We start from the raw sequence: 25,005 nt of genomic DNA, 5'->3' as shown, positions 1-25,005 counted from the left end.
CAACCTTCCCCATTTCGAATCAGAACACAAAAGAGAGCTTCAGGATAAGAGAAACCCTAACTCATAGCTCTAGTAAGATTAGGAGGTTCAATGGGAAGAAATTCCAAAGAACAACATCACAGGCAGGAAGGGCTGCAGTGGGAGGTGGCGTGTGGGCGTAGACCTGTGTACGGATTCTGAGGCCTGCCACGGTCTGGGGCCCAACCACAGAAATATGGCAGTATGGGCTGAGGGTACATAGAAGGCAAAAATGGAAATCATCTCTGGTCTTCCAAGACACTCAACAGATTAGGCCATCGCAAATTGGCAGAATCTTGCTATTCACACAAGATTTATTTGGCTTGCTTGTGGGCTACCAGGTGAATCTAGATTGCATTTAAAAATGGTTCAGAAAGGGAAAGTTATGAAATGGGAAATAACTCATACAACAGAGCTATGAAGTCAATTTCACTCTAGAATGGATAGTTTGGTGGTTAGGAGGCTCGTATAGGGTCGACAGGCCACAGCCCTCAGCCACATTTTGTTTTTAGCCTGTTTTGGTTTGGACTGAGAGTTAAAGAGTTTTTTTCATTTTTGTTTGTTTTTTACATTTCTGAAGAGCTGTGAAAAAAAAGAAAGAATAAGTGACAGAGACTGTATGTGGCCCACAAAGCCTAAAATATTTATTATTTAGTTCTTTACAGAAAAAGCCTGTCAGCCCAGTCTCATGGTGGTGGTTGTCATGAATAGAATACTGAAGAAACACAGAGAATTAAGTTCAAATATTTTATAAGCAATTTCTATCATTATAATGCATGTCAGTGTGTGTTCTACTTGGAATTCTGTCTCACTAAGGCTGTTTACTCATTTGTGGAATGTCGGCAGGAATTATGCTAACATCCCAAGATTGTTTTTAATATTAAATCAGTTAATACATGCAAGGTTCTTATAACAGGGTCTGGCACATAGTAGGTATGTACTAGCTATTTTTAATTTTTATTGCTATTGTTAGGGTGCAGCAAGAGTAAATATATCCATACAATTTGGTAATGATACCAATTGTCTCAGTAGGGACAGAGAAATTAGACCTGAAAGTCCTAGAGAAAGAAAGCCAACGGAAAATGAAAGGAGTCCAGTTAAAAATTGTAAATGGTTGTATCTGAAAAAAAGTAATTAAAAGAAAATTAAGTAGTGAGTGGTAGAAATAGTAACAGTAATAGGGAATAGTAATCTCAGAATAAGTTTGAAGTCAGCATACATTAATTGCAAAATGGCAACAAAATTAGCATTTTTAGAGTATGTTTGGCAGCAACACACACACACATCATCATCATCTCATTTCCCCACCACTTTCCAGCTATGGACTGGGACAAATTTCCTGGCCTTCTCAGGCCTGAGTTTCTTTACTTGTATTTACTACAGCCTCAAAGGGTCCTGAAAGTAAATGAAATAAAATAACCTGGCAAGGCAGGTGGTAGGAAGTATATGTTGCTATTTATGTGTTAGTTTGTTCCTCCCTTTCTTCTTCCTTGGTGAAATCCCAATTAGTCATGGTATGTTAACCAGTTAATCCCCCAGACCAAGAAGAGGCAAACTAACTGATGAAGGTGTAGATTTCTGCAGGACCCTGTCTTAGTTCAACCCTGATCTTTAATACTTCCATATTGTTGATACAACAAGTGTCTGTGGAAAGAATACGTGAGTGGACAGAAAGACAGAGGGATGGACAGGAAGATGAAGGGGAAAGAGAAACTGAAAGATTATGAATAGTTTGCCTCCAAAGAGTATCTAACTCAAAGGATTTTATAATTTGGATAGGTCATTTTAATAAAATCTGTCATTTATAAGTTAGATTATCTTCACATATCACATAAGAAAAGTAAGAATCAAGTGAAATGATGTAATGATTTTTTTACAAAGGCTTCCCTAGTAATTGGATATTCAGAAATGGATCAAACTATCCCTGGTGACATATTGCTTTGTCCCAATCACTTATGACATGCGTATCAAGTAATATATAATTCATAATAGTTTAATAAGGTATAAACATTTATAAATGATATATTCCATCTTACAAATCTAATTGCATCTATGTATTTTAAATATTGTGATGCTTATAGGAAAAAGAAAGGGGCAGAGTTTCAGCTAGTATTAGTTATATTATTTAGTCTTACTTATGCCCATGAGAGGTAAGTTATAATTGACAATATAGCCCTCTATGTTTTCTTACAGGTAAGAGGTCATGAAGTATTAGTGTCAAAAATAACAGTGTCCCTCTATAAAATCTAAATTTGCATAATAGCCCAGATAGCTTGAGGTTGGTATATATAGACCACTAATTCCTTTTTCAAAATTTTAGTTTTATTGTAGTAAAATATACATTGCATAAAATTTACCATTTTAACCATTTTTAAATGTAAAATTCAGTGGAATTCAGTATATTGACAATGCAGACAACTAATTCTTAACTGAATAATCCAAGGAGATGACTCTTTCCCTTTCCACCTACTCCCATTTATGATCTACAAAATGTCTGATATGACAGAAACTTTCTATAATTTTGCAAAGGGCATTTCAATTGACTATAAAGCGCGCACACACACACATTTGACCTTGGATCCTCAGTTTCTACATCAGTGGATTCAACCAAATGAGGATTGAAAATATTGGGAAAAAAATAACAAAAATAACAATACAACAATAGAAATAATACAAATAAAGACAGTATAGTATAACAACTATTTGCATCCATTTACATATATAAAAATCTTTTTTGAAACAAGGTACACAGACCTACTCATTATCTTCGATCACATCCTTCAACTCTAAAGGTCATTGATTTTGCTGGTTGCTAGCGTTACCTTTTCAGATATACAGTCTGAAAGGATAGCATACATTAAAAGTGGATCTCTGCAGACACTATTACATGTGTAAACCTGAAAATGCCAAATTACTTCTTGAATAACTGCTTTGTTCCAGCTTCTGAATAGATCACTCTCAAGTCATCAGTTTTAGAGTAGGTTCTTATGCACTATGGCAGGGGTCCTCAAACTTTTTAAACAGGGGGCCAGTTCACTGTCCCTCAGACCATTGGAGAGTGTGCACTGTGGGCCCAGGATGAGTTGGCTGCTAAGCAGGACAGGCAGCGGTGGCAAAAACACCCAGAGGGCCAGATAAATGTGCTAGGTGGCCTACATGTGGCCCACATGTTGCCCGCAGGCTGTAGTTTGAGGACACCTACCTATGGAGTAGGTCCCTTCTGCACTGGATCAAGTGAGATTTTTTTTTTTTTAATTGGTTATGTATCCAGGAACTGTGTTCTTTATTCTTAGGGCAGAGACTAGATTTTTAATCATCTGATGAAACAATCCCATAATGGTTCCAACTGTGTCAGTTTCTCTAGCGTCACTTCTCCATGTGATTTTGTATAAATTCTCCATCGTCTTATCCAGATCTATTGAGTAAAAACCTCTGGCAGTGGGGCCTAGAGATATGTATTTTAATAAGACCTTTGGAGATTCTAATGCTCATCTGGGTGTGGGAATCAATGAATATTTCATTCCCAGAATGCCTTAGTCATGGGCTTGGGTACATTGGTAAAAAGCAATATTTGTGAAATATCTTCAGAATAAATTGACTACAGTCTTTGACTTACGGTAGTTTGACCAAAGATATTTTGACTTTATGATGGTATGAAAACAATATACATTCATGGGAACCATACTTCAAATTTTGAATTTTGAATCAAAATTTTTATAATAGGTTGGCCTGAGTGCAGTGGTGTTTACAACTAATTAATCACAACCAGTTATAGATTCCTTTGTTCCTTCTCCACTCCCACTGCTTCACTTGAACAGCCTTAAAAAAATTTATAATAACTTTTTTATAAAATAGGCTTTGTATTAGATGATTTTGTCCAACTGTAAGCTAAGGTAAATGTTCTAAGCATGGTTAAGGCAGGCTAGGTTAAGCTATGATGTTCGGTAGTTAGGCATATTAAATTCACTTTCATCGTACAATATTTTCAACTTTTGATGGGTTTATCAGGACATAACCCCATTGTAAATCCAAGATCATCTGTAGGTTAAAGCTAACCATGAAATAGACCTAAATCCACATAGTAGGTATTTCTCCTTCTATACAATAATAACAATTATGACAATTATAGAATGCCTACTGTATGTCAAGCTACACGTTCTATATACCTTATCTCTTTAATCCTCACATTAGCTCTAGGAGGTAGGTAATATTATTTTCCTATCCTATACCTGAGGATCTTGAGAATATAGAGGTGAAATGACTTGCCCAAAGCCCTATTTGAGACAAGTGACAGATCCAGAATTCAAATGCATATCCACTTGATTCCAAAGCAAAATGTTCACAAGCACTGTACGACACAGCCTCATTTCATATCTGTGTTCTCTGCTGACTGGATCTATTGCCTTCTCAGTTCACTGCTTTGTTCCTGGCGTCAGGAAATTTAATGCTTGTGGGAAATGGGAGACTCCCAGAACTGTTGCTATTTACTGTTGCTATTTGCCACCTTTACTTCAGATATCTTTAATTTTTTGTTATTTGTCTGTTCGGGCAAATATATTATTTGAAAAGTGCCACCAAAATGGGATATTGTATGGTACCTAAAATTCAAATGGATTGATTAGTGCTTTCTTGGCACCTAAATTTTGTCCCACAACACAGTCTTACCCTGGTGTCTCTTGAGGAGCTATTTCAGACCTTACTGCAGGTGTGGACGTTTTAGTTAATCAGGCTGGACTGTTAATCTGTCATCAATGGACTTCTGAGATCACCACCATTTGTAAGAAATTTCAAAGGCCACAGCTTAGTTTTTCTTTTTAATGAATAACAAACAAAATATATACCGTTCCTTACTCTAATCCTACAATGAACCTATGAGAAATGCTAATATCAAACTATTATTAGGACATAAAAAAATAAAAAGCATAAAGAACTCAGAAAATGTGGCAGAAAGTATAAAGAAAAGGATAGGCAATGGTTCATTAAGTATTGAAGAGAGTGTTTATCTACATATTAATCCAAAACAAAGCTTGCATCTAACCTTTCTGCTTCCAGTTAATAAGCTCCTCGCTTCTGGCCCCTGTGGCATTATATTTCTTGGCACGATCTATAAATACACAAATCCGTATGGTTTAAATACTATTCCTATTACAAATTGAATTTCCTTATATGTGCAAAAGTGTTACAGACATGACTTTCCAGTTATGAAATTATTTTAGTAATTGTACACAGAACCAATTATATATTAGGGTTTTCTGCCACCAAGTGGTAATAATGCTTCTTTGCACCAATCGAGTTTACTCTTTCATACTATTTCTCTGTACTATTCCATTTGTAACAAGTAATTGTTGCATTTCTGTGATGCTTTAGAAACCGGCTAGAAGTTTTTTGCTGGAAAAATGTTACATTTTCATCTAACACTTTCAGACTTAGAGCAGAACTAGTCTCATAAAAATGCTCTAAAGGAATTTATAGCCCTTTAGTTATATGCCATTTAACTATACCAGTGGTTTCCAAACAGGGGTGATTTTGCCCCCTATTTCTACCAAGGTGCATTCGATAACACCTGGAAACATTTTTAGTTGTCACAATGGTGGTGGGGGGGTTGTTACTGGCATCTGGCGGTTAGAAGCCAGGGATGCTGCTAAGCATTCTGCAATGCAGAGGACACCCCCACCACCAAAGAATCATCCAGCCCAAAATGTTAATAGTGAGTTAATGAATAACTGGTAAATAAATCAAAGGCGTGATCCACAAATATTTCCTCTGTCCAGGCAATTTCTCTGTGCTTATGAGGCTGTCTTCAACTCCATGCTTTATCATAAATGGATGAGTGTGAGCTTAAACCAGGTCCTCACATTTAACGATACCCTTAAAGTATAAATCATAGTTTGAAACCCAGAGTTCCCATTACATTATTTAAAAATGTTACAATGAAGTTTTCATGTATTTCATGAAGTCATAAATTAGTAGGGCTCAAATGAGGATAGAAGTCAACTAGCCCATTCCCTTCATTGTCAGAAAAGATTATGCAAAGTTTAAACATCTTAATAATCTGCTAGCTTATGGCAGAGCCAGATGGTAATTAGTCTTCAGGTTTTCTTCAACTGTTCTCTTTGAGCACCCAAGCTATCTCTCTTTGATTAATTTGGTGAATTATGTAATTTTGTCCTAATGATTTTTTTTTTTTTTGAGACAGAGTCTCACTTTTGTTGCCCTGGCTAGAGTGAGTGCCGTGGCGTCAGCCTAGCTCACAGCAACCTCAAACTCCTGGGCTCAAGCGATCCTCCTGCCTCAGCCTCCCGAGTAGCTGGGACTACAGGCATGCACCACCATGCCCGGCTAATTTTTTGAATATATATTTTTAGTTGGTCAATTAATTTCTTTCTATTTTTTAGTAGAGACGGGGTCTCGCTCAGGATGGTTTCAAACTCCCCACCTTGAGCAATCCGCCTGCCTCGGCCTCCCAGAGTGCTAGGATTACAGGCGTGAGCCACCGTGCTCGGCCTTGTCCTAATGATTTTTAAAGTCAATATAAGAAAAAATATAGGGACACTTTGCTGACATTTTTAGAGGAAGCAAAAGGAAAAGGGAAATAGCTACATGAAAAATGATGCTATCTAAATAGTATTTTCATATTTATATATTGTATTTTATGGATCTTAACAGGCTTGCCATGTTTTTCCTATTATTATAACTCAGCTAGATCATAATTGTTTATGTTCTTCATTGAACACTCATAGCCTAGCACAGCACCTTACATATAGAGGACTCTTAATACATACTTGTTCAGTGGATGAATGTGTGCATAGCTGTTTTAATTTAGCATGTGGTCATTTAAAGGATGAAAGTGTTGAAGTTAAGGTGAGAATTTTAATTTAGTCTCATTGAGCTTTATTTACAGCAACTTAAAGATGTCACTGGGAAATAGAAATCATGGGTATCTTTAAAGACAGTCTTGAAGTTTCTCTTTCCCTAGAAGACAGTTGTACATCATAAACATGCAAATTTGGAGCTGCTCTGTTTTGCTCAGGTTCTTCTACTTATTTTTTTGCAAAACCGGTTTTTCCCATTAGAAAATGCATTTAAAAGTTTTAAAATCATCCTCTTAGCATGTTAATATAGCATGCTACCACCCTTTATTTAAGATCGCTTTAATTCTTTGTTATTTGCCTATTCGGGCAAATATATTATTTGAAAAGTGCTACCAAAATGGGATATTATATGGTACCTAAAATTCAAATAGATTCATTAGTGCTTTCTTGGCACCTAAATTATGTTCCACAACAAAGTCTTACCCTGGTGTTCCTTCAGGAGCTACATCAGTCCCTACTGCAGATATGGATGTTTTAATCAGTCAGGCTGGACTGTTAATCCCTCATCAGTGGACTTCTGAGATCACCACAGTTATTTCCCTGACTCATTTGCCTCTTCCTCTACTGCAGGTGTATCTGTGGGAAGGCTAAAGCATGACTCTCATGACAACATGATTGACAGCCACAAAGTCTGAGAAATTCCTTAGACACCCTCAAATAGCCACTGAGAAACTGAACACACCTAGAGTGCCACTGATTTGTCTTGTTAGACAAAATATTAAGCAAGTAAAGTTAAATGGCACTACATCTATAGATAAGATAATTTGTATATGTGATGCTTCATTAGTTTATATATACTTAATTAATAATCTCATCACATTATTTGAAAGAAAAATTAAATAAGAATCAATTTCTAATTCTTTTCAAATTATAGGTTGGACACAATAAACAATCAAGTATAAGGAACTCAGAAGATTTTCATTTAAATACTTTTAATAAACCTCCAAGACAATATCAGGTAAGCATGAATCTTTAAAGAAATAAGGCTAGTTATTTGTAATATTTAGAACCAAACTATGCGATTCTTTTCTATTACAACATATTATGGGGGTACAAATGTTTTTGTTTTCATGTATAGATTTTGTTATGCTTGAGTCAAGGTTATAAGTGTGCCCACCACTCAGATGGTGTTCATTGTACCTGTTCAGTAGGTTATTGCCCATCCTCTCCTCTCCCCCTCCCCCCTGCTTGATTTCCATTGAGTTTTACTTCCCTTTATGCACATGTGTGCTCGTCGGTTGTTTCCAATTTAACAGTAAGTACACGTGGTGTTCATTTTTCCATTCTTTAGGTACTCCAGTTAGGATAATGGTCTCCAGTTTCATGCAAATTGTTGCAAACTATATGATTCTTTAAAGGAAAATGAACTATTAAGATATTGTTCTCAATATCGAAGTAATGCATTAATTCGACAAATATTTCTTGAGTAACTACCGTGTGCCGGGCATTTTCTAAGTGCTAGAAGTGTATGAGTAAACAAACTGATAAAGTTTTTAAATCATGGAGCTTAGAGTCTACATGTTTATTGTTAAAAAGCAAACCTTACAAAAAGCATAAAGAAGAAAATAAAATTCACCTCAAATTCCACCACTGAAAACAAAGACTATTTATTTTGGTTAATATTCTGCCTGATGACTATATGTATGTATATATGCATAATTTCACATATATTTAATAGTATTATATAAATGTATATGTAATATTATGTAAATGAGTTAATATTACTTATATGAGTAATAGTTTATAGTTTGTGTTTTTCCCTCCACAAAATATATACTCCTTTTAATTTTAGTGAATGTATCATATTCTTTTGTATAAAAGTGTAAAAATTTATTATACTAATTCCCTATCGATGGACATTTAAAGGTTTTCTTTTTTTCTACTATTGTTAGTAGTAGTAATATGAACATTCTTGTCCATGGACCAGAGCATATCCTTAGAATAGATTCTTGAAAGCAGGGTTTTACTTTCCACCGTTTAACTTTGAGCTTAGGTGTAAGATTTGGTTGAGCTATACATTTATCCAGGACTTCCTGAGCATACACTGAGATTCCTACTTTTTATGAAAAATATATAGTAAAAACAATGTCTGCATGATAGATGCCCTCATACTGGAGAAACTTTATTACATTGAAACTAGACATTCCTAAATTAACAGCACTTATAAAATCAAAACTGGCTACATTTTTGGTGAGTCAAGGGTAGGTCGGAGGTGGGGCATAAACAAGTAGACATTAGCTTAATTGCCATTTCCACATGCAGTGCTGCATACCTTTAACCTGCCCACCTGAAAGGCTCTGTCTTGCTCTAATACTTTTCAAAGAAAATATAAGCAACAGACATAAAACATTAGATGTTTCCTCTAAACTTATGTTTGTCTCAAGAATTAACTTTTGAGTCATAGCCCAGCTGATATAAAAATTGCTTTAAAAGGAAAAACAAAATTTGAAGATATTAGGCATCCCCTGCCAACTTAATCTTCAATAGCCATCACTTCCAAAGTGCTTACTAAAGGGAGGAAGACACAGAAACATATTGCAAATGAGAGATTTCTCATGAACATAAAACTGAGATGCATTTCTCCTTTCTCTGTCTAGAAAATAATGAAGAGGCTCATTAAAAGATATGTACTACAAGCCCAGATAGATAAGGAAAGTGATGAAGTGAACGAAGGTGAGTTGGGCACAGGGACAAATCAGCCCCAAAGCATGAGCCAGGGGCTTGATGCAGAGCTGAGAGGGCTGGAAGGACGGGCCTGGGGGAGTGAGCTCCACAGGAAAAGTAGAACAAGATCTCACCAATCATCAGTCCCGCTAAATAGTGGGGAACAGGCTATTTCTCCACAGTTGGGGACAGATGTCACTTGCTAGATCAAAAGCTATTGTTTTTAGGGAGGCTTTGAGGGGGGAGGAAGTGGCTGAGAAAAGTGAGGGGCTGCCCCAAGCCCTGAAAAACATCCTCTGCAGTTCCCTTTTAACTTACTTTAGTATGATTTGTGTTATAATTTTGCTATGATCTCTTCATTCACCAAAACACTAAACAGAGACAATAAAAAACTGCTCCATTTGGAGGTTATTTCCCTTCAAAAGATTCAAAATACAAATGTATGTGAAACTAGGACTGATTTTATCCTATCCCAGAATCACTTGTTTCTTGGCATTATGTATTGATGGTTGACTTCTTGCTTTTCAAAGGGGAACTGAAGGAAATTAAGCAGGACATCTCAAGTCTCCGCTATGAACTCCTTGAAGAAAAATCTCAGAACACGGAAGATCTAGCCGAACTTATTAGAAAACTTGGGGAGAAATTATCCATGGAACCAAATCAAGAGGAAAGCAATAGATAATGCAAAGACTTCCTTATAAATTTTTATTTATTTGTCCACTTCAAGCCATATTGTTTTCCGATTTATTTTTTTAAGTGCCAATGTGCCCACCTTTTAAATAAGAAAAAAGTTAAATGATAACTTTGGGCCATCCTATTATCTGGGACCCCCAATAACTAATATTTTGGTGATTAAATTGTTCAGGCTAAAAGTTGAAGATTATGATGAAAATGATGATCAGTCGCTTGTTGCTTGTTTTATAAACTGCTTTCTTGGGTATAACTATTGTGCTAATGTGATCACCTTGTAGTGTCTGACTGGGAAGGGTGTCAGCTGGCAGGGGTGGACCCACATTATTTTCCATGTGGGTTTTCCCCAGAAGTTGATTTCAGGTACCTTGCTGTGTGCTCTGTGGATTCCCTGCTTATTACTCCCAGCCCTGAAATATGGAGAATAATAATCTATGGCCACTTAAAAAATGCTGTTTAATCATCATCTATCCTACTTAGTCCCCAAAGAATATGACAGACACTGTTTGTGCAAATTGGGCTTATATCTCTCTTAAATTTTCTGACTCATCTCTTTGAGAACATTACAATTAACAATGAAAAAGTGTTTCCTCCACTGAACCCTGGAAATATAGTCCAGTTGTGTATGTGTAAGCTGCTTGCCCTATTTCTTTTGTAGCTAATGGGGACATGCAAAAGCTCTTTATGCTATAGTGTTTTGTTGTCACTGAAAAACTACTGTCCAAATAAGAATGTTTTATTGGGAAAGTATCAAAGCCACAAGCAATGTGGTTATTTGGTCCAATGGTAGCACAATTTTGTGCCATTTCAGGGGCATTTACAGATAAATTCTCACATCTGGCCATTGATGTAAAGGGGGGAAAAGTGATGTGGAAATTTGCTAGCACTTAGCTGTTATTCTCAGTATGTACTATTTTCCTACCTAAATATATAAAACAGGAATTTGCATTCGGGTGCACTCACCAAGAGGTTATTGTTTTTACTTACTGATGATATGAGGTGATATCTTAGAAAACTAAAAGAGAAAAGAGAGAAAAAACTAAAAGAGAAAAAAGAAAAAATGAAGGTTTATCTGTTTGCCCAAGACTATTGACAGTCAGATGATTCTGGGCATTAACTTGGATATGCTGCTTTAGATTCAATAAAGGGAGGCTTCAAATGCAAATCTCTAGCTTCATTTTAAAGATGAAATGGTCACAGAAATCTATTTAGCCCCAACTTTGGCTTACTTGAAATCAAAGAAAATTTATGTAAGCAGATCAGAAAGTACAGCTGAAAATTTATATTCAGTGATTTTGTATTTGTGGGTATTACTTATGGAGAAGTTACTTAGTGATACCAAAAAAAGGTCCATTTTCAAATGTTTTGTGACAATACTTGAACCAGCATTTGTGAGAAAATCAACTTCATACCAAATGCACTATCAGCAAATTAAAATAATCTAACACCCACAAAGGTTGTGTGTTTTGCCATGCAAGAGATAGGCCTGCATGCCAAGAACTGCTCTATAACAGCACATGGGCTTGACTCCAGAAGATTCTAGAAAAGATGTTCAGATTCCTCAGCTTTTCTTAAGTTGGATTGAATTGACAAGGTAGAAGTTTTGGGAAATACAACAGGCAAGACTATGGGTTTCACTGTAAAAGGTATTACCAGGTGGCTCCAATTGTTCGAAATTATTGACCTGAAGTCAGCAGACTTTCCTCAAAGTGCAACTGAATTGGCATCTCTTATGACTTCCGTTAAATTGGAAGATGAGAAGAGAAACAAACATATTTTAAGAAAGATTTTTAAAATTCCAACAAGAGGTTAATTAAAGGCACACTGCCAAAAGATGGTCATAATCGTGATGAAAGTCTCAAGACCACTGGCTTTAAATCCTATATTCATGTCATAGCTTCACCTGTTAAAATAAAGGGATTAATAAGTTGAAATGTTTTTATCCCAGTTGCTCTCTCTCTCATATTTCTCCCCTCCGAGTCGATGCTTTCTGGAGGTTTGGGCTCCTGGAGGAGGACAGAGCAGCCGTGCTGGTCATTGTGACTGACCACACAGCTGATCCCCAAGGATGGCGTCCTGCCCACTCCTCAACTTTTCACTGCAGACTTACCACCGATGAGCAGAATAAAGTCCCTGTTTTTGTACATCAATGCCTGGTTTTACTTTCTGCTGCCCTCATTACTCTGAGACTGAGAAATAGCACAAACTCCATAACGATGTTGCCAGGCATATAAAATAAATTACCAGAATCTGTTATCTGTTTAAAACTACCAGAGATTGAAAGGAATGGAAAATGAGTGTCTGAACTCCAGGTACTTGCAACAAAATGGAGTCATGTGACTTCATACAACTATGAGAAACATTTACTGAGCGCCTACCATGTGCTAGGCTCTGTGATAAATGTTTTCCATGCATTATTAAATTTAATATAACTTAACATTTATAATAACTGTATGGGGAAAATCCTATTATTATCTTCATTTTGGTAATGAGATATTTGATGCACGTAGAGGCCAGGTAACTTGCACATAGAGTAAGTGCCTGGGCCAGGGGCAAAACCTATGCCTGCCTCACATTTACTGGTGGTCTTGATTGTTTTTATGGAGTGCAGTTGTCCCGTGGTTGTGCAGCTTATATTAAGTCTGTAGGTAGGGAAAAATGAGCTGTACCGGAACACCCTAACTTCTATTATATATCCAGACCAGAGACAGACAATAGCATTAAGTGAGGAAGACCATGGGTAAAAAGGAGATTTGGATCCCAAAGGGTTATAAATAGGGGAGGAGAAATATATTTTCATCATTCATCCTAGGTTCATGGCTGAGGCTCCTACAACAAAAGACAGATTAACAAGATGAAAACATACACATGTATGTAATGTGTTTTATGTGACACAGGAGCCTTCAGAAATGAAGACTCAAAGAAACAGTTAACTTATGTATTTTTATGCAAAGTTTGATGAAGTATGGACAGTCATGGAGAAATATAACCAGACAAAGGGTTATGATCTAATGGTAATGAACTGGGGGGAATTTCACCAGGTCTTTCTCTTCAGATTCTCCTCTGAGACCTCATGTTTTCAGAGGTAAGGATGTTCTCTCCCTCCTATAGAGGCAGGACACCTCCTGAGTGAGGGCCTTGTGACCTGCCTCAGGGGAAGGTCGGAAAATCCTCCCTAGGTTTTGTGGCCTGCTTCAGAGGAGAAGGGTGAGGGGAGGGCAAGAGTGACCTTCCTGCTTCTTCCATTTCTCAAATTCCTTCAGCTTTAAATATTCAGTACGCCAAGGTTCCATATTTGGGGTAGCATGTTCTGAACCCCATCACAGTTATAAAAGACGGAGATGTATATTTAGTGGCGGGGACAGTGTGGGCCAAGAGTCGGGCTTGAGCGCGGGACGCTGAGGGAGTTCTTCAGGGAGAAACAGCACGTTCAGTGGCGATGTGTCAGCAAGGAAGACGGATTGATCGGGAGCACACGTTCGTACTTCCTCTGGGCAGCCTATCCCACCCTTCCAGGACTATTTCAGGATGAGAGAATCTTATTGCCATGTGAATAGTAAAAACAAATCAAACTGCCGATTCAAATGGAGACACTGTATGTCAGTATTTGCCAACGGGGCAGACTGACTGACCAGTCCCCTAATGAAATCACTGTCAGGACCGATTACCAGCTTCAGGCCAAGGAAGAGCCCCAGACACAGACGATTTTTCTCCCAATGGCACAAAGTGTGCCCTGCCTCCGTTCTGATTCTAACACGCCAATATAGTCTCCCTCTTGTCTCTGAAACCTTCCTTCATCACTGCGCGTCAAGCAGAGTTTAGGAGAGTCACCCCGGTCATCCCGGCAGCCCTGTTGAATGGTGCTGGATACGAATTCCTACACTTCAGAGCCTTTGATGTAGACAACACAAGTTTCCAGGTTGATTAGAGGTTGTGCAGGCGTGCAGCCCAGCATCCTAAAATGGAGAAAATTGAAAATTCAGCTAAACATCTGTTATCGTCGTATAAAACCTTGACTCATTGTCTGAGTCTACTTTTATACATGGCTAGCTAAGGTGAGAGATACACCATGAACTCTCTAAAAGACCTGGGTAATTAAGGCAAATGGATTTTTCTTTTTGTGGATCTTTGGAATGATTCTCTGAATTTTCTCCTTTACTCTGTGTTTATAGCAACAGCTATTAAATTTTTTAAAAACATTTCCCCAGGATGGATTTGATGATAACACCTGTCAAATATATTTCATGTGAATTACAGAATTTCATACAACTGAATAAATAGCTAGAGACACTAACCAACTACAGGACAAGGGTTTTTTTTTGTTTTGTTTTTTTTTTTTTGTTATTAGCGCCATTTGATGGATAGTCAATTTAACCAGGGTAAGTGGATTATAAGGGATAGTGACTCATATTTTTCAAACTCTCATGAAAATGACACATTGAAAGCTATTATATCTTATTCGATGGTAAAGGTAATTATATCTACTAAGGAGATCATACATTCATTATGACCATAATACTTCCTAAGTAATTATAACGTTATTTGGAACATTAAAGAAAAAAACCAGAAGAAGGATTGGTGTCCTAGTCTGTACCTGCACTTGAATGTTTATAGCAGCACAATTCACAATTGCAAAGCTGTGGAAACACCCCAAGTGCCCATCAATTCATGAGTGGATTAATAAAATGTGGTATATGTATACCATGGAGTACTACTCAGCTTTAAGAAACAATGGTGATATAGCACCTCTTGTATATTCCTGGATAGAGCTGGAACCCATTCTACTAAGTGAAGTATCTCAAAATGGAAAACCCAGCACCACATGTACTCACCAGCAAATTGGTATTAACAGATCAACACCTAAGTAAGTGGACACATGTAGGAGTAACATTTATCGGGTGTTGGGAAGGTGGGAGGGGGGAGGAGGGGATGGGTATATACAACCACAACAAGTAAGATATGCAGCGTTTGGGGGATGGACACACTTGAAGCTCTTACTCGAGGGGGGAGGGGGGCATGGGCAATATATGCAACCTTAACACTTGTACCCCCATAATATGCTAAAACTTAAAAAAAATACATAGCTTATAAACTTGGTAGCTTATAAAGAGCAAAAAATATTTCTCACAGTTCTGGAGTCCGTAAAGTCCAAGGTCAAGGTGCTGGCAGAAAGGCCTCATCTCCAAATGCCATCACAGTGGGGGTTAGAATTTCAACATATGAATGTGGGGGAGGGGGTATAGGCATTCAGACCATAGACAATTGGTATGTATACAATCTAAGAATTTTTACCTTTTTTCTTTTCCTAAAGTTCACCCTGCAAGACACAAAGCTTTTATCATTGCCCACTGATAAACTGCAGGAACAGTGAACGAAAGGTAGACAGATAGGTGTGTCCTCTGGGAAAGGCACAGAACATGATGAATTTCTTTTCTGAATCATGTGAGAAAACATTGATGCTGACATTCAAGAAGTGAATCTTGAACTTCACTGCCCTGCATTTTTGTCCTAATTATTGTCTATGAAAATAGACTCTCATACTACCATAAGAACAATCTTTTCAGAATAAGTAAGTTTACTTATTATCATGTCTCTGCCTGAAAGAACTATAGCGATGCTCTGCTTTTGCCTTAACCTTTTCAGTAGTCTGTGATGCGGCCGTATGACATTTACCCTTCACTCTCTGCAGAAAATGGACTTTCGTTGGAATAATTGAAAAAGGTCAAATGTTACAAAGTTTTCTTGTATTTTGAAAAATATTAACATGACTCATTGTTGCTACTCTTTGTTAACATGTAGAATACATACATGCATATGCATAGATACATAGTCTGCCATGATATGTAATAGATAACCATATAATACATATATACACATGTATATATGATCAAAGGCATTTTTCAAAGCATAGGTATTTATGATTCTAGAAAAAAATTATGCTTATAAATATGGACTTTTTTTCTCACTTTTTTTTTTAATTTTCTTTTAAACTTTATTTTGATGATTTACTCTTTTCTAGTCTCTATGTTATCTACTTCTTCTGAGTTCTCTTCTGCCTAGTGGTTCAGAGTACAGGATCTAGAGCCAGAATGTGTAGGCTTAAATCCCGGCACTGACAACTATAAGCTGTGTATTCTTCCCCAAGTTTCTTAACCTTTCTGGACCTCATTATCCCAGTTCTACAGAAGGAAAAACTAATGCCGTCTCTGGCATTGAGTTGTTATGAGCATGAAATGAATTAATACATTTTAGGTTCAGAGAATAGTACTTGGCCTATAGGAAGCATTCAGTTAATGGTAGCAATTGTAGACAAAGAATGTGACTCCCAAATTACCTTTCCACCCTGTCTTAAACGACCCTCTCTTAAACCTCATAAGCCTAATGAAATTTAGGTTTTAACTCATGTTTCTCCAATCAATTGGTACATAGTGTCTTGAGCATTATGCTAAAAAAGATTCTGAGGCCCAGTCATAATCGGTAGGAAAGAATGACACAGAGACATTGAATAATGCTTGCCATTGACATGGAAAATTGACTGTCATGCCACATATTTACCATTCCTTTTTTGGTTTTGTTTGTTTTTTTGGAGACAGAGTCTCGCTCTGTCCACCTGGGCCTGCGTGCAATGGCATCATCATAGCTCACTGTAACCTCAAACTCCTGAGCTCAAGCAATTCTCCTGCCTCAGCCTCCCAAGGAGCTGAGACTATAGGCACGCTACACTGTGCCTGACTAATTTTTCTATTTTTTATCGAGACAGGATCTTGCTCTTGCTCAGGCCAGTCTCCAACTCCTGACCTCAAGCAATCCTCCTGCCTCAGCCTCCCAGAGTGCTAGGATTACAGGCGTGAGCCACCTTGCCTGGCCATATTTGCCATTCTTGAAAAAGATAAATCACATTTGAGCAATATTTCAAAAAATTTCAAAGCACTTTTATTATTTTGGATCATAATAATTTTGTATCATTTTACAATAGAATCATAATATTGTTTAAGGCAGGTACCATATTAGATCCTGCTCATAAAACTTTTTTTGAAACCTATAATATTCATTTCAATGTTCTGGGTGCTATTTTTAGTAGCAGTACTAGAAACAGAACACAAGTAATCTATTTATTTATTTATTTTACAAGTAATCTATTTACAAACAACAGACCTAATTAATATAAGGTAGCTCCTTGTATTATTTTATTTTAATTTATAGAGCTATACAACTCTTGAGAAGTTCTTCAACATCTTCAAAGTAGAAAATGAACCCTGGACAAATTTGTGTGAGGTTTAGTTTGCTTGCCACAGTTTGTGATTTCATCTTATTTCTTTTTTTTTTCCTCCTTTTATTTCATCATATTATGGGGGTACAAATATTGTTAGGGTTACAAATATTGCACCTGCCACCCCTCCCTCCCTACGATGTGTCCAATCCCCTGGTGGTGTGCATCACACACTTTATGGAAGCATATACCCCTTTTCTCCTTCCCCCTACTGCCTGCCCACCAGTCGATAAGTTAGGTTTTTTTTTTTTGACATTTTGGTTACATTGTATATCTTTGCCTCTCCCTAAGAAGGGTTAGAGGTATTCCCTTCCCCCCCCAACAATGCTCGCCACATCCCTAAGATGTGGGTCACACACTCCCTCCCCCGAATCCCTGGTGTACACTACCACCCTTTGAGCACCATAGTTTTAGTCAGTTAGTACCAATTTGATGGCAAGTGGATGTGGAGCCCATTTTCCAGCTCCTGTGACACCTCACTTTGGAAAACGGGCTTAAGCTTAATCCAGGATAGCATAAACGGTGCTAACTCACTGTCATTTCTTAGAATTGAGTAATATTCCATTGTGAGCATGTACCAAATTTTAATTATCCACTCATGAGTTGACGGGCACTTGGATTGTTTCCACGACCGTGCAATAGTGAACCGTGCTGCCATAAACATTTGGGTGCAGATGTCTTTGTAATAGAATGTCTTACGCTCTTTGGGGTAGATGCCCAACAATGCTATTGCAGGGTCGAATGGTATTTCTATTTCTAGCTGTTTGAGGTATCTCCAAATTCTTTTCCACAAAGGTTGCACTAATTTGCAGTCCCACCAGCAGTGTAACAGTGTGCCTGTCTCTCCGCATCCTCGCCAGCATTGTTGTTTTGGGATTTCTTGATACAGGCCATTCTCACTGGGATTAGGTGGTATCTCATTGTGGTTTTGATTTGCATTTCTCTGATGATTAGAGATATTGAGCATTTTTTTATATGTTTGCAGGCCATTATTCTGTCTTCTTTGGAGAAATCTATGTCATCTTATTTCTTAGAGGACATACCAAACCCATGTAAGAAAATCTTGACATTATCCAGTCATTGATTGAGTGCTTCCTGAATGATATCCATCTCTGTCTAGGAGGGTAATAGCTCTTGACCTATTCACTTCATACTTTTATTTAATAAGAAATGTATCCTTTGGCTTAAGAAGTAGAAGTAAATACTAAATTACTCACATGCCAGTTTTTTTCTGTGAATTCACTTACGGGTCTAACCTATCAGGTTGCCTCAGAGCCATGATCCAGTTGTCTCTTGTGATCCACTAATAGGGTACAATTAGCCCACGGCTTTTCCATTAGTTCATCTGACATTTAACCTCACTAATGAGCAGGACGTCGATAGCCTATCTCAGTTTTGTCACTTTTGCCCGGTACTGTCCACTCTGGGACCTAATTACCTTTTCTTACAAATCCCCAAAACAGCTTTGACCTAGTGATACATTTAAGCTTTTCTCTCCTAAACCATTATATTTTAAGAGCTCAGGAGGGGTTAATAAGGAAACCTTGGTGAGGAAAAGTTAAGGTCCTCTATAGTCTTTGAATTGCTATCACTTAAGACAAATCAGAAAGTCCTCCAATGTTGTTTGTGGCTGATAAAAAGTATTTTTAATGTGTCACAAGATCAGCAGATATTTTTATTTAAATAAACGTTTTCCTTTAAAAAGTCTGGCTTGGGGTTATGACATCATGAGCACATAATGATTTTTTCTAGAAATTCATTTATGCCTAGTGTGAGAAACCAGACATGAATTGTAACTTACCTGCAGCTGACTGTAACTAATGAGCTATTCTACACCGTTTCCGATTTCCCCTTCTCCAAGAAGAAATCAGGCCATAGCCTTCTAGTATTTTACAATATTTCATGAGAATTGCAAAAATGTCTATAAGAAATGCATTATAAAATCACAGTAATACAGTACTCAATGTGTCCTGACCTGTGATTTGCAAGAGAAGTATCTAATGTCATATTCATTCCAATGACTTGTGCGCATCTCCATGCTTAGCAGAGCTCCTGGGACTTTGTGGATACTCAGCAATATGTGGGTTATTTAATATTTTCACTTAAAATTCCAACAATTAATTAAGACACAGCTTCTGTCCTCAAGGAGTTCCTCAGACACGCAGCCTATGAAATGCTGTGAAAGCCTCGAGGAGGAGCATCTAGGTATGTCTATGGAGGTGGGAGAGGGTCAGCTGGAATTTCAGGTCAAGGGGGCTTCTGTTTGGAAGTATCATACATTTGGAGAAACATGCACTTAGGCTGAACCTTTGTTACTTCCATTCCTTGGGGCAATGGTGTCCGAAATATATGTTGCTTGGCGTGCTCCTTGTCTTCATGCACCTGTCTTAAATAGAATTCCCCAGAAGGAGATCCTGGAATGAAGATTCACGTGCAAGTGATTTATGAAGAAATGCTCCCAGGAAAAACTGATAAAGAGATCAAGAAAGCAGGACAGGGAAAGAGAAAGCCAAGCAACTGTGCAATTTGGACAAAATCCTACCAAGGGTAATATCAACCTGATCCTGCAGAGGCATTCTGAAGGTTTACCTCTGAGCTAGACTTTTATGCCTCTTGCACACCTGTGATTGGCAAGTGGCTAGGGGTTGCGAACTCCCAGGCACTTTCAGCAAAGGCTCCAGTAGGCCGAGGGCAGGCCACTGGAGAGAGCAGCAGGTGCAGGCATTTAGAAGCAGCCCTCTGTGTGGAGGGTCACAGGAGGGACACACTAAAAGGGCATCTGGTAGGAACATCCACTCCATACCCAATTTACAGTGCCACGGACAGTGTTCTTTGTAGTCATTGCAGCAGAATTCTACAGTGCTATCTGGTTTCCCATGGAACTTTGGAATTTTGAGAAATAGTATCTGTTTTTGAGTCTGCAGAGGAGATGGATAGGATCCTTGTGAAATCAGTGAATGTCTGAGCTACCTGGGCTTAAACCAGGTGACACCTTTACCTTCCAGGAACAGGGCTGTTTCCAGAGGTAGCTACTCACTCCATTAAACTAAATGATAATGATTTGAGGGTTACAGGGACATCCTGGACCGACATCCTTCCTCCTGAGGCAGCTAGGCCCTTCAAATTGACTACTGGTTATATCATTCCTTTCAGCGGAGATATAATACGTTCCTTTGAAATGCAATTTTAATGAGGGTTGTACATTAACCAACTGCTGACATTCACCTGAAAGAATTTATCTGGACCTATAAAGAATGAGACCCAGAATTGGTAACTTCAGATGAGAATAGATCCAAGAAAGAATCCAGAATACGGGGCCATTTTGGCAGGCCACTTTGTAACCAAGAACACCATAGTGGTGGCCTTGGCCTGAGGGGCAGCAGGAATTATTAGGTATCTATGGGGAATGGAAGGGCCAAGGGTGGCCTTAATAAAAGGCAGCAAAGTGCACCAATGACCAATTTTCCCGTAGGTCACCTAGTTCACAGTACTCATGGTTCCTGTTGCCACCAAAAAAGAACTTGCACACACTTTAGAGACTCATAACCCAGGAAGTTATTTCACAGGCATTTTCAGTGGTCCTGGTACATACTGGGTGCTCAAAAAATGTTTACTGAATGAATATATTTGCTGAATGAATCCTTTGTTTGGTGCCACTTGCAACCGCAGCCTGGGAGGGAAAAAGTGGAACGGTCCCTAGGCAGAGAAAAACTCCCAGACCATTTCAATACTTGCTGGCCAAACACATTGACATAGATGTCCCAGTAACCCTCTCCAGGCTTAGTCAGCATTGAGACCTGTTGGAGAACATGGATCTCCAATGCTTGGGGGAGCTATCTCTGTCTGGCTGCCATAGGGAGCTGCTTAAAAACTGTCAGAAAGAACCTACACACCTGGCTGGACTTGGGCTCTCTTTGTTTCTGTCATACCTGGGAGCTGGCGAACCCACATGGTATTCTATCCAGGCTGAGAGGTCACACTGACACAGCTCAGAAAGGCTGGTGACAAGGAACCAGGCAGGAGGCAGCCCCAGCTGCTGGTGCTGATGGCACATGGCAACGTGGTTCAGAGAAATGTACAAATGTACATTGCTCCAGAAACATTCCTGGAGGGAAATCCCTAAGATGCCTCTTACCACCTCCCATGTGAGCTTGGACAAATGCAGAACCAATCTCCTCAGCTACTTAAAAATGCCTGTTTGATGAGGTCAAGTGATGGTTAATCACGAAGATGTATATGACGTACTTGGTCTTTGAGGATTTTTGACAGAATTGACATCTCTGCCAGGAAGCAGGCTGATGCGACCCTTTATACAGCTAATACGCTAGGTCTGCTGCAGACACCCAACTCCATTTTGGGATGCTATTCATGCCTGAAAATTCATCACAGGAGAAGCCTCAGGTGTTCTTCTAAGCTATTAAGGACCAGGCTGAGACATGAGCAGACCACTCTTGGGAAGATGGTATGTGGGGAGGGGGCAGATAGCAGCGTGGGGACATAGGGAGCTCTCATCCAGAGTCAGGCCAAGGGAAATATACCCACTCCTGTCTATAACCCTTAGTTAATTTAGGTCCTGACTAAATGTCACCTCCAAATTTCACACTGGTCTTGCCTTCCACATATGGCTCTTCTCTCTGCTAGGGACAGAGCTTCATTTCGGACTTTATTTTTCTGACACATCTAAAGGGTCTTGGTGGCAGAGGCTTAGTCATGGGTGCCCCCATTCGTATGCCTATTTCTCAAAGTCAGCCTAGTTACCATCCCACACACTAGCGGGGCCGTATTGTTGAGTCTGAACCACACAGGCACTCCTAAGCCCTGCCAGACTAGCACCTCGACCTTGATACCGGGGTGTGAGCCCCTTGCCCCCCCTGGAGCTTGTGTGTGCCACTGGAGATAGGACACTAAGAGCAGCAGGTCCCAGATTCATTTGTTTTACAACCAATATGCCCTGAGTGCCTACTGTGTGCCAGGCACTGTTCTGAGTGATGAAGACAATAGACAGAACCTCAGTCTCCTCATAGAACTTGCATTCAGGAAGGTGAAAACAGACTAGAAGCAAAGAAAAAGTAAAATATATAGTGTATTAAAAGGTGTTATGAAGACAAATGCAGGGAGGGAAGGGAATTGCAATTTCAAACAAGGGAGGTCAGGAGAGTCCTCACAAGAAAAGATCTGAAGGAGGTAGAGGAGGGGGCTAAGCAGGTACGTGACATTCCAGACTGGGCAAGGCTGGGGACAAAGACCCAGAGGCAGGAGCGCATCTGGTGCATTTGAGGACCAGCGAGGAGGAGGGGACTGAGGGAGGGGGACAGCAGGAGGAGAGGAGATCGGAGCAGGAACACGGAGGCCAGGGCACGGAGGGCCGCGAAGGCCACAGGAGGGGCGGCTTTCACTGGGAGTGGAACAGGAAGCCACAGCAGGGTTTCAAAGGCAGCAAAGGCAACCTCATTCTCCTGCCGTCTGTCTGGGGGGCCTGTTTCTACCCTCATTTCTGGAGCTGAGTCCTGTGTGTCCTCAACTTACATTGCTCCTGAATGGAAAGTTCGGTGCGATGTTGGGAGCATAAGAACTGGCTGGGTTAAAGATGTCACCATGTGGTGACGTTGTCTGCAGACCTTTGCTGTGACACACCTGCCGGAGCTGACCTAGATCAGTCACGCCTCTGTTCACACTGTCTCTGACCCCGGCCTCCCTTTCCCCACACCCCAGCCCAGTTCCTGCTCGCTTCTAGCTGAATCTTTCTTCCCCTGCTTTCTTCCTCACTTTCCTCACAATTTCTTTGCCCTTGGCATAACTGGTGCTAACCTCAGTGTTCTCTAAATACCTACTAGAAGCAGGTGATGACACAGTTACAAGCAGCCTGATGTTTACCTAGAAGCTTCCATGCCTCCATCAGCCTGTTCATTTGTGTGAAGAAATGGCAATGAAATCACCATAGCGCTTGCCTCAGGAAAGTATATAGGCCAATAGGAAAATTGATGAAAAAAAATAAATTAGAAACTCTCTTCTTTGTTCTTCTTGAAATTAACTGACTTGAGCCAGTATTGCAGGACAAACCAAATGTGGTCTGCGACCGAAGCAAGCCACCCAGAGCCATGTTCCCCAAGTCACTCTAGCGCCATCCTGTGGCGCAGAACGGGTGATGCGTGCAGGTCTTCAGTGGGCTATCCAGGCTCTGAAGGGAGGAGCAGCCTGTACCCCAGCTCTGGAGCAGCCTGCCAGGTGGCCCGGAGCATGGTGACATGTAACTGGTTCCATGGCTTTATGAGGTCACTGGTTGGCTCTGTTAATCTTGTTCATAACCATGGTGGCTCAGATGGGGCCCTGAAGACCGTCTGCAGAGCAAATGGAATTACAGCCTTGGCTTGCACAAGGCCGCACCCAAGTCATTCCATCACACTGCCTCCCCCAGCAATGAGAGTTGCTCATCTATTCTGAATTCTCTCCTATTCCCTCATCACATAGGTTAGAACACTTGATCTTAGCCAGAAGGCCAAGAAGAGATACATGGGTTAAAACAAACACCATCAGCTCTTTAGTAAAACAAAAAACAAAGAAAACAAAACAAAACCTTGGGGCCTGAACTCTGCAACTGATCAAAAATGCATGCAGAAAGTTCTGATAAATGTATAGCCCAAGTTTTGCTTAGTTCTTATACAGCATTTAACTTAATATTTTATAAAGAAAGTGAAAAGATCAGTTGAGAATCAATGGGCTCCCCACCAGTTATTTTCATATGTATGGATTCTCATCTGACTATTAAAGTTGCACTTCTGATACCCACAGTAAGAAAAAAAAAAAAAATAGATGAGCAGTCCCCTTACAGAATGCTTATTTGATGTGTAGTGTTTTTCTCTGGGTGTTTTTCATGTTGAATCTTAACCCATTTGCTTACATCATCCTCACAGCATCCCCCATGCTGCAGCTTAGAGAAAAGAAGTGGCAACCACTGTTCTTGCCCCAAACCAGGATTCTAACCCCAGCTCTTTTAAGGCCAAAGCCAGTACTTTATGAATGCAAGCACGCCAGTAATGGCGAAAGAAGAGGCTTTCTCCAAAAGGAAAAGCATTGACATGATCCTCAAACTCAGGTCAAGTTGCTCCCGTCTATCCGCAGTGAAGTCAGGTAAAAGCGAATTGTCTTTCAGTTTGCCAATCAAGGATAGAAGGAAAAAGCATTTTGACACACATCAGCCACTAGAGGGCGCCATTGCCCCTCCCTGTAGATGCGGTACGTGGGCGGCAGGAGTTCACCCATCTGGCCTAAAGGAAGAGAGAGGTCCAGGCGAGAGGTGCCAAACGTCTACAGTCACAAACTCTTGCATCTTCTTTCCATGAAATTTAGAAGATCAGTGAGAAAATATCCCTGTAAGAAAAAAGGGAGCTGACCTTTATGGATACAAATAACTTAGTACCTTTGAAACTGACTTGGAAGGATTTTTTTTTTTTAACTCACTAGAAAATGTTTTAAAAATGAGACCTAGGAGGG

At 39.4% G+C, this 25,005-nt stretch overlaps 1 protein-coding gene across 1 annotated transcript in view; it reads left to right on the top strand.

The window, feature by feature from the left end:
* The window catches only part of TRPC6 (transient receptor potential cation channel subfamily C member 6), a 129,507-nt gene extending 115,373 nt beyond the window's left edge, over nt 1–14,134 (top strand). The window contains exons 11-13 of the mRNA XM_020286666.2: nt 7,765–7,848; nt 9,488–9,563; nt 10,085–14,134. Coding sequence (XP_020142255.2) covers nt 7,765–7,848; nt 9,488–9,563; nt 10,085–10,236 — 312 coding nt within the window. The 3' untranslated portion in view covers nt 10,237–14,134. The remainder of the gene's footprint in view (nt 1–7,764; nt 7,849–9,487; nt 9,564–10,084) is intronic.
* The last annotated feature ends 10,871 nt before the right edge of the window (nt 14,135–25,005 follow it).

This window comes from Microcebus murinus, chromosome 4 (genome assembly GCF_040939455.1).
Source record: "Microcebus murinus isolate Inina chromosome 4, M.murinus_Inina_mat1.0, whole genome shotgun sequence".
In the NCBI taxonomy this organism is placed as follows: Eukaryota; Metazoa; Chordata; class Mammalia; order Primates; family Cheirogaleidae; genus Microcebus; species Microcebus murinus.
Note: the sequence above shows the minus strand (reverse complement) of the source record. Positions and strands in the feature narration are given on the sequence as shown.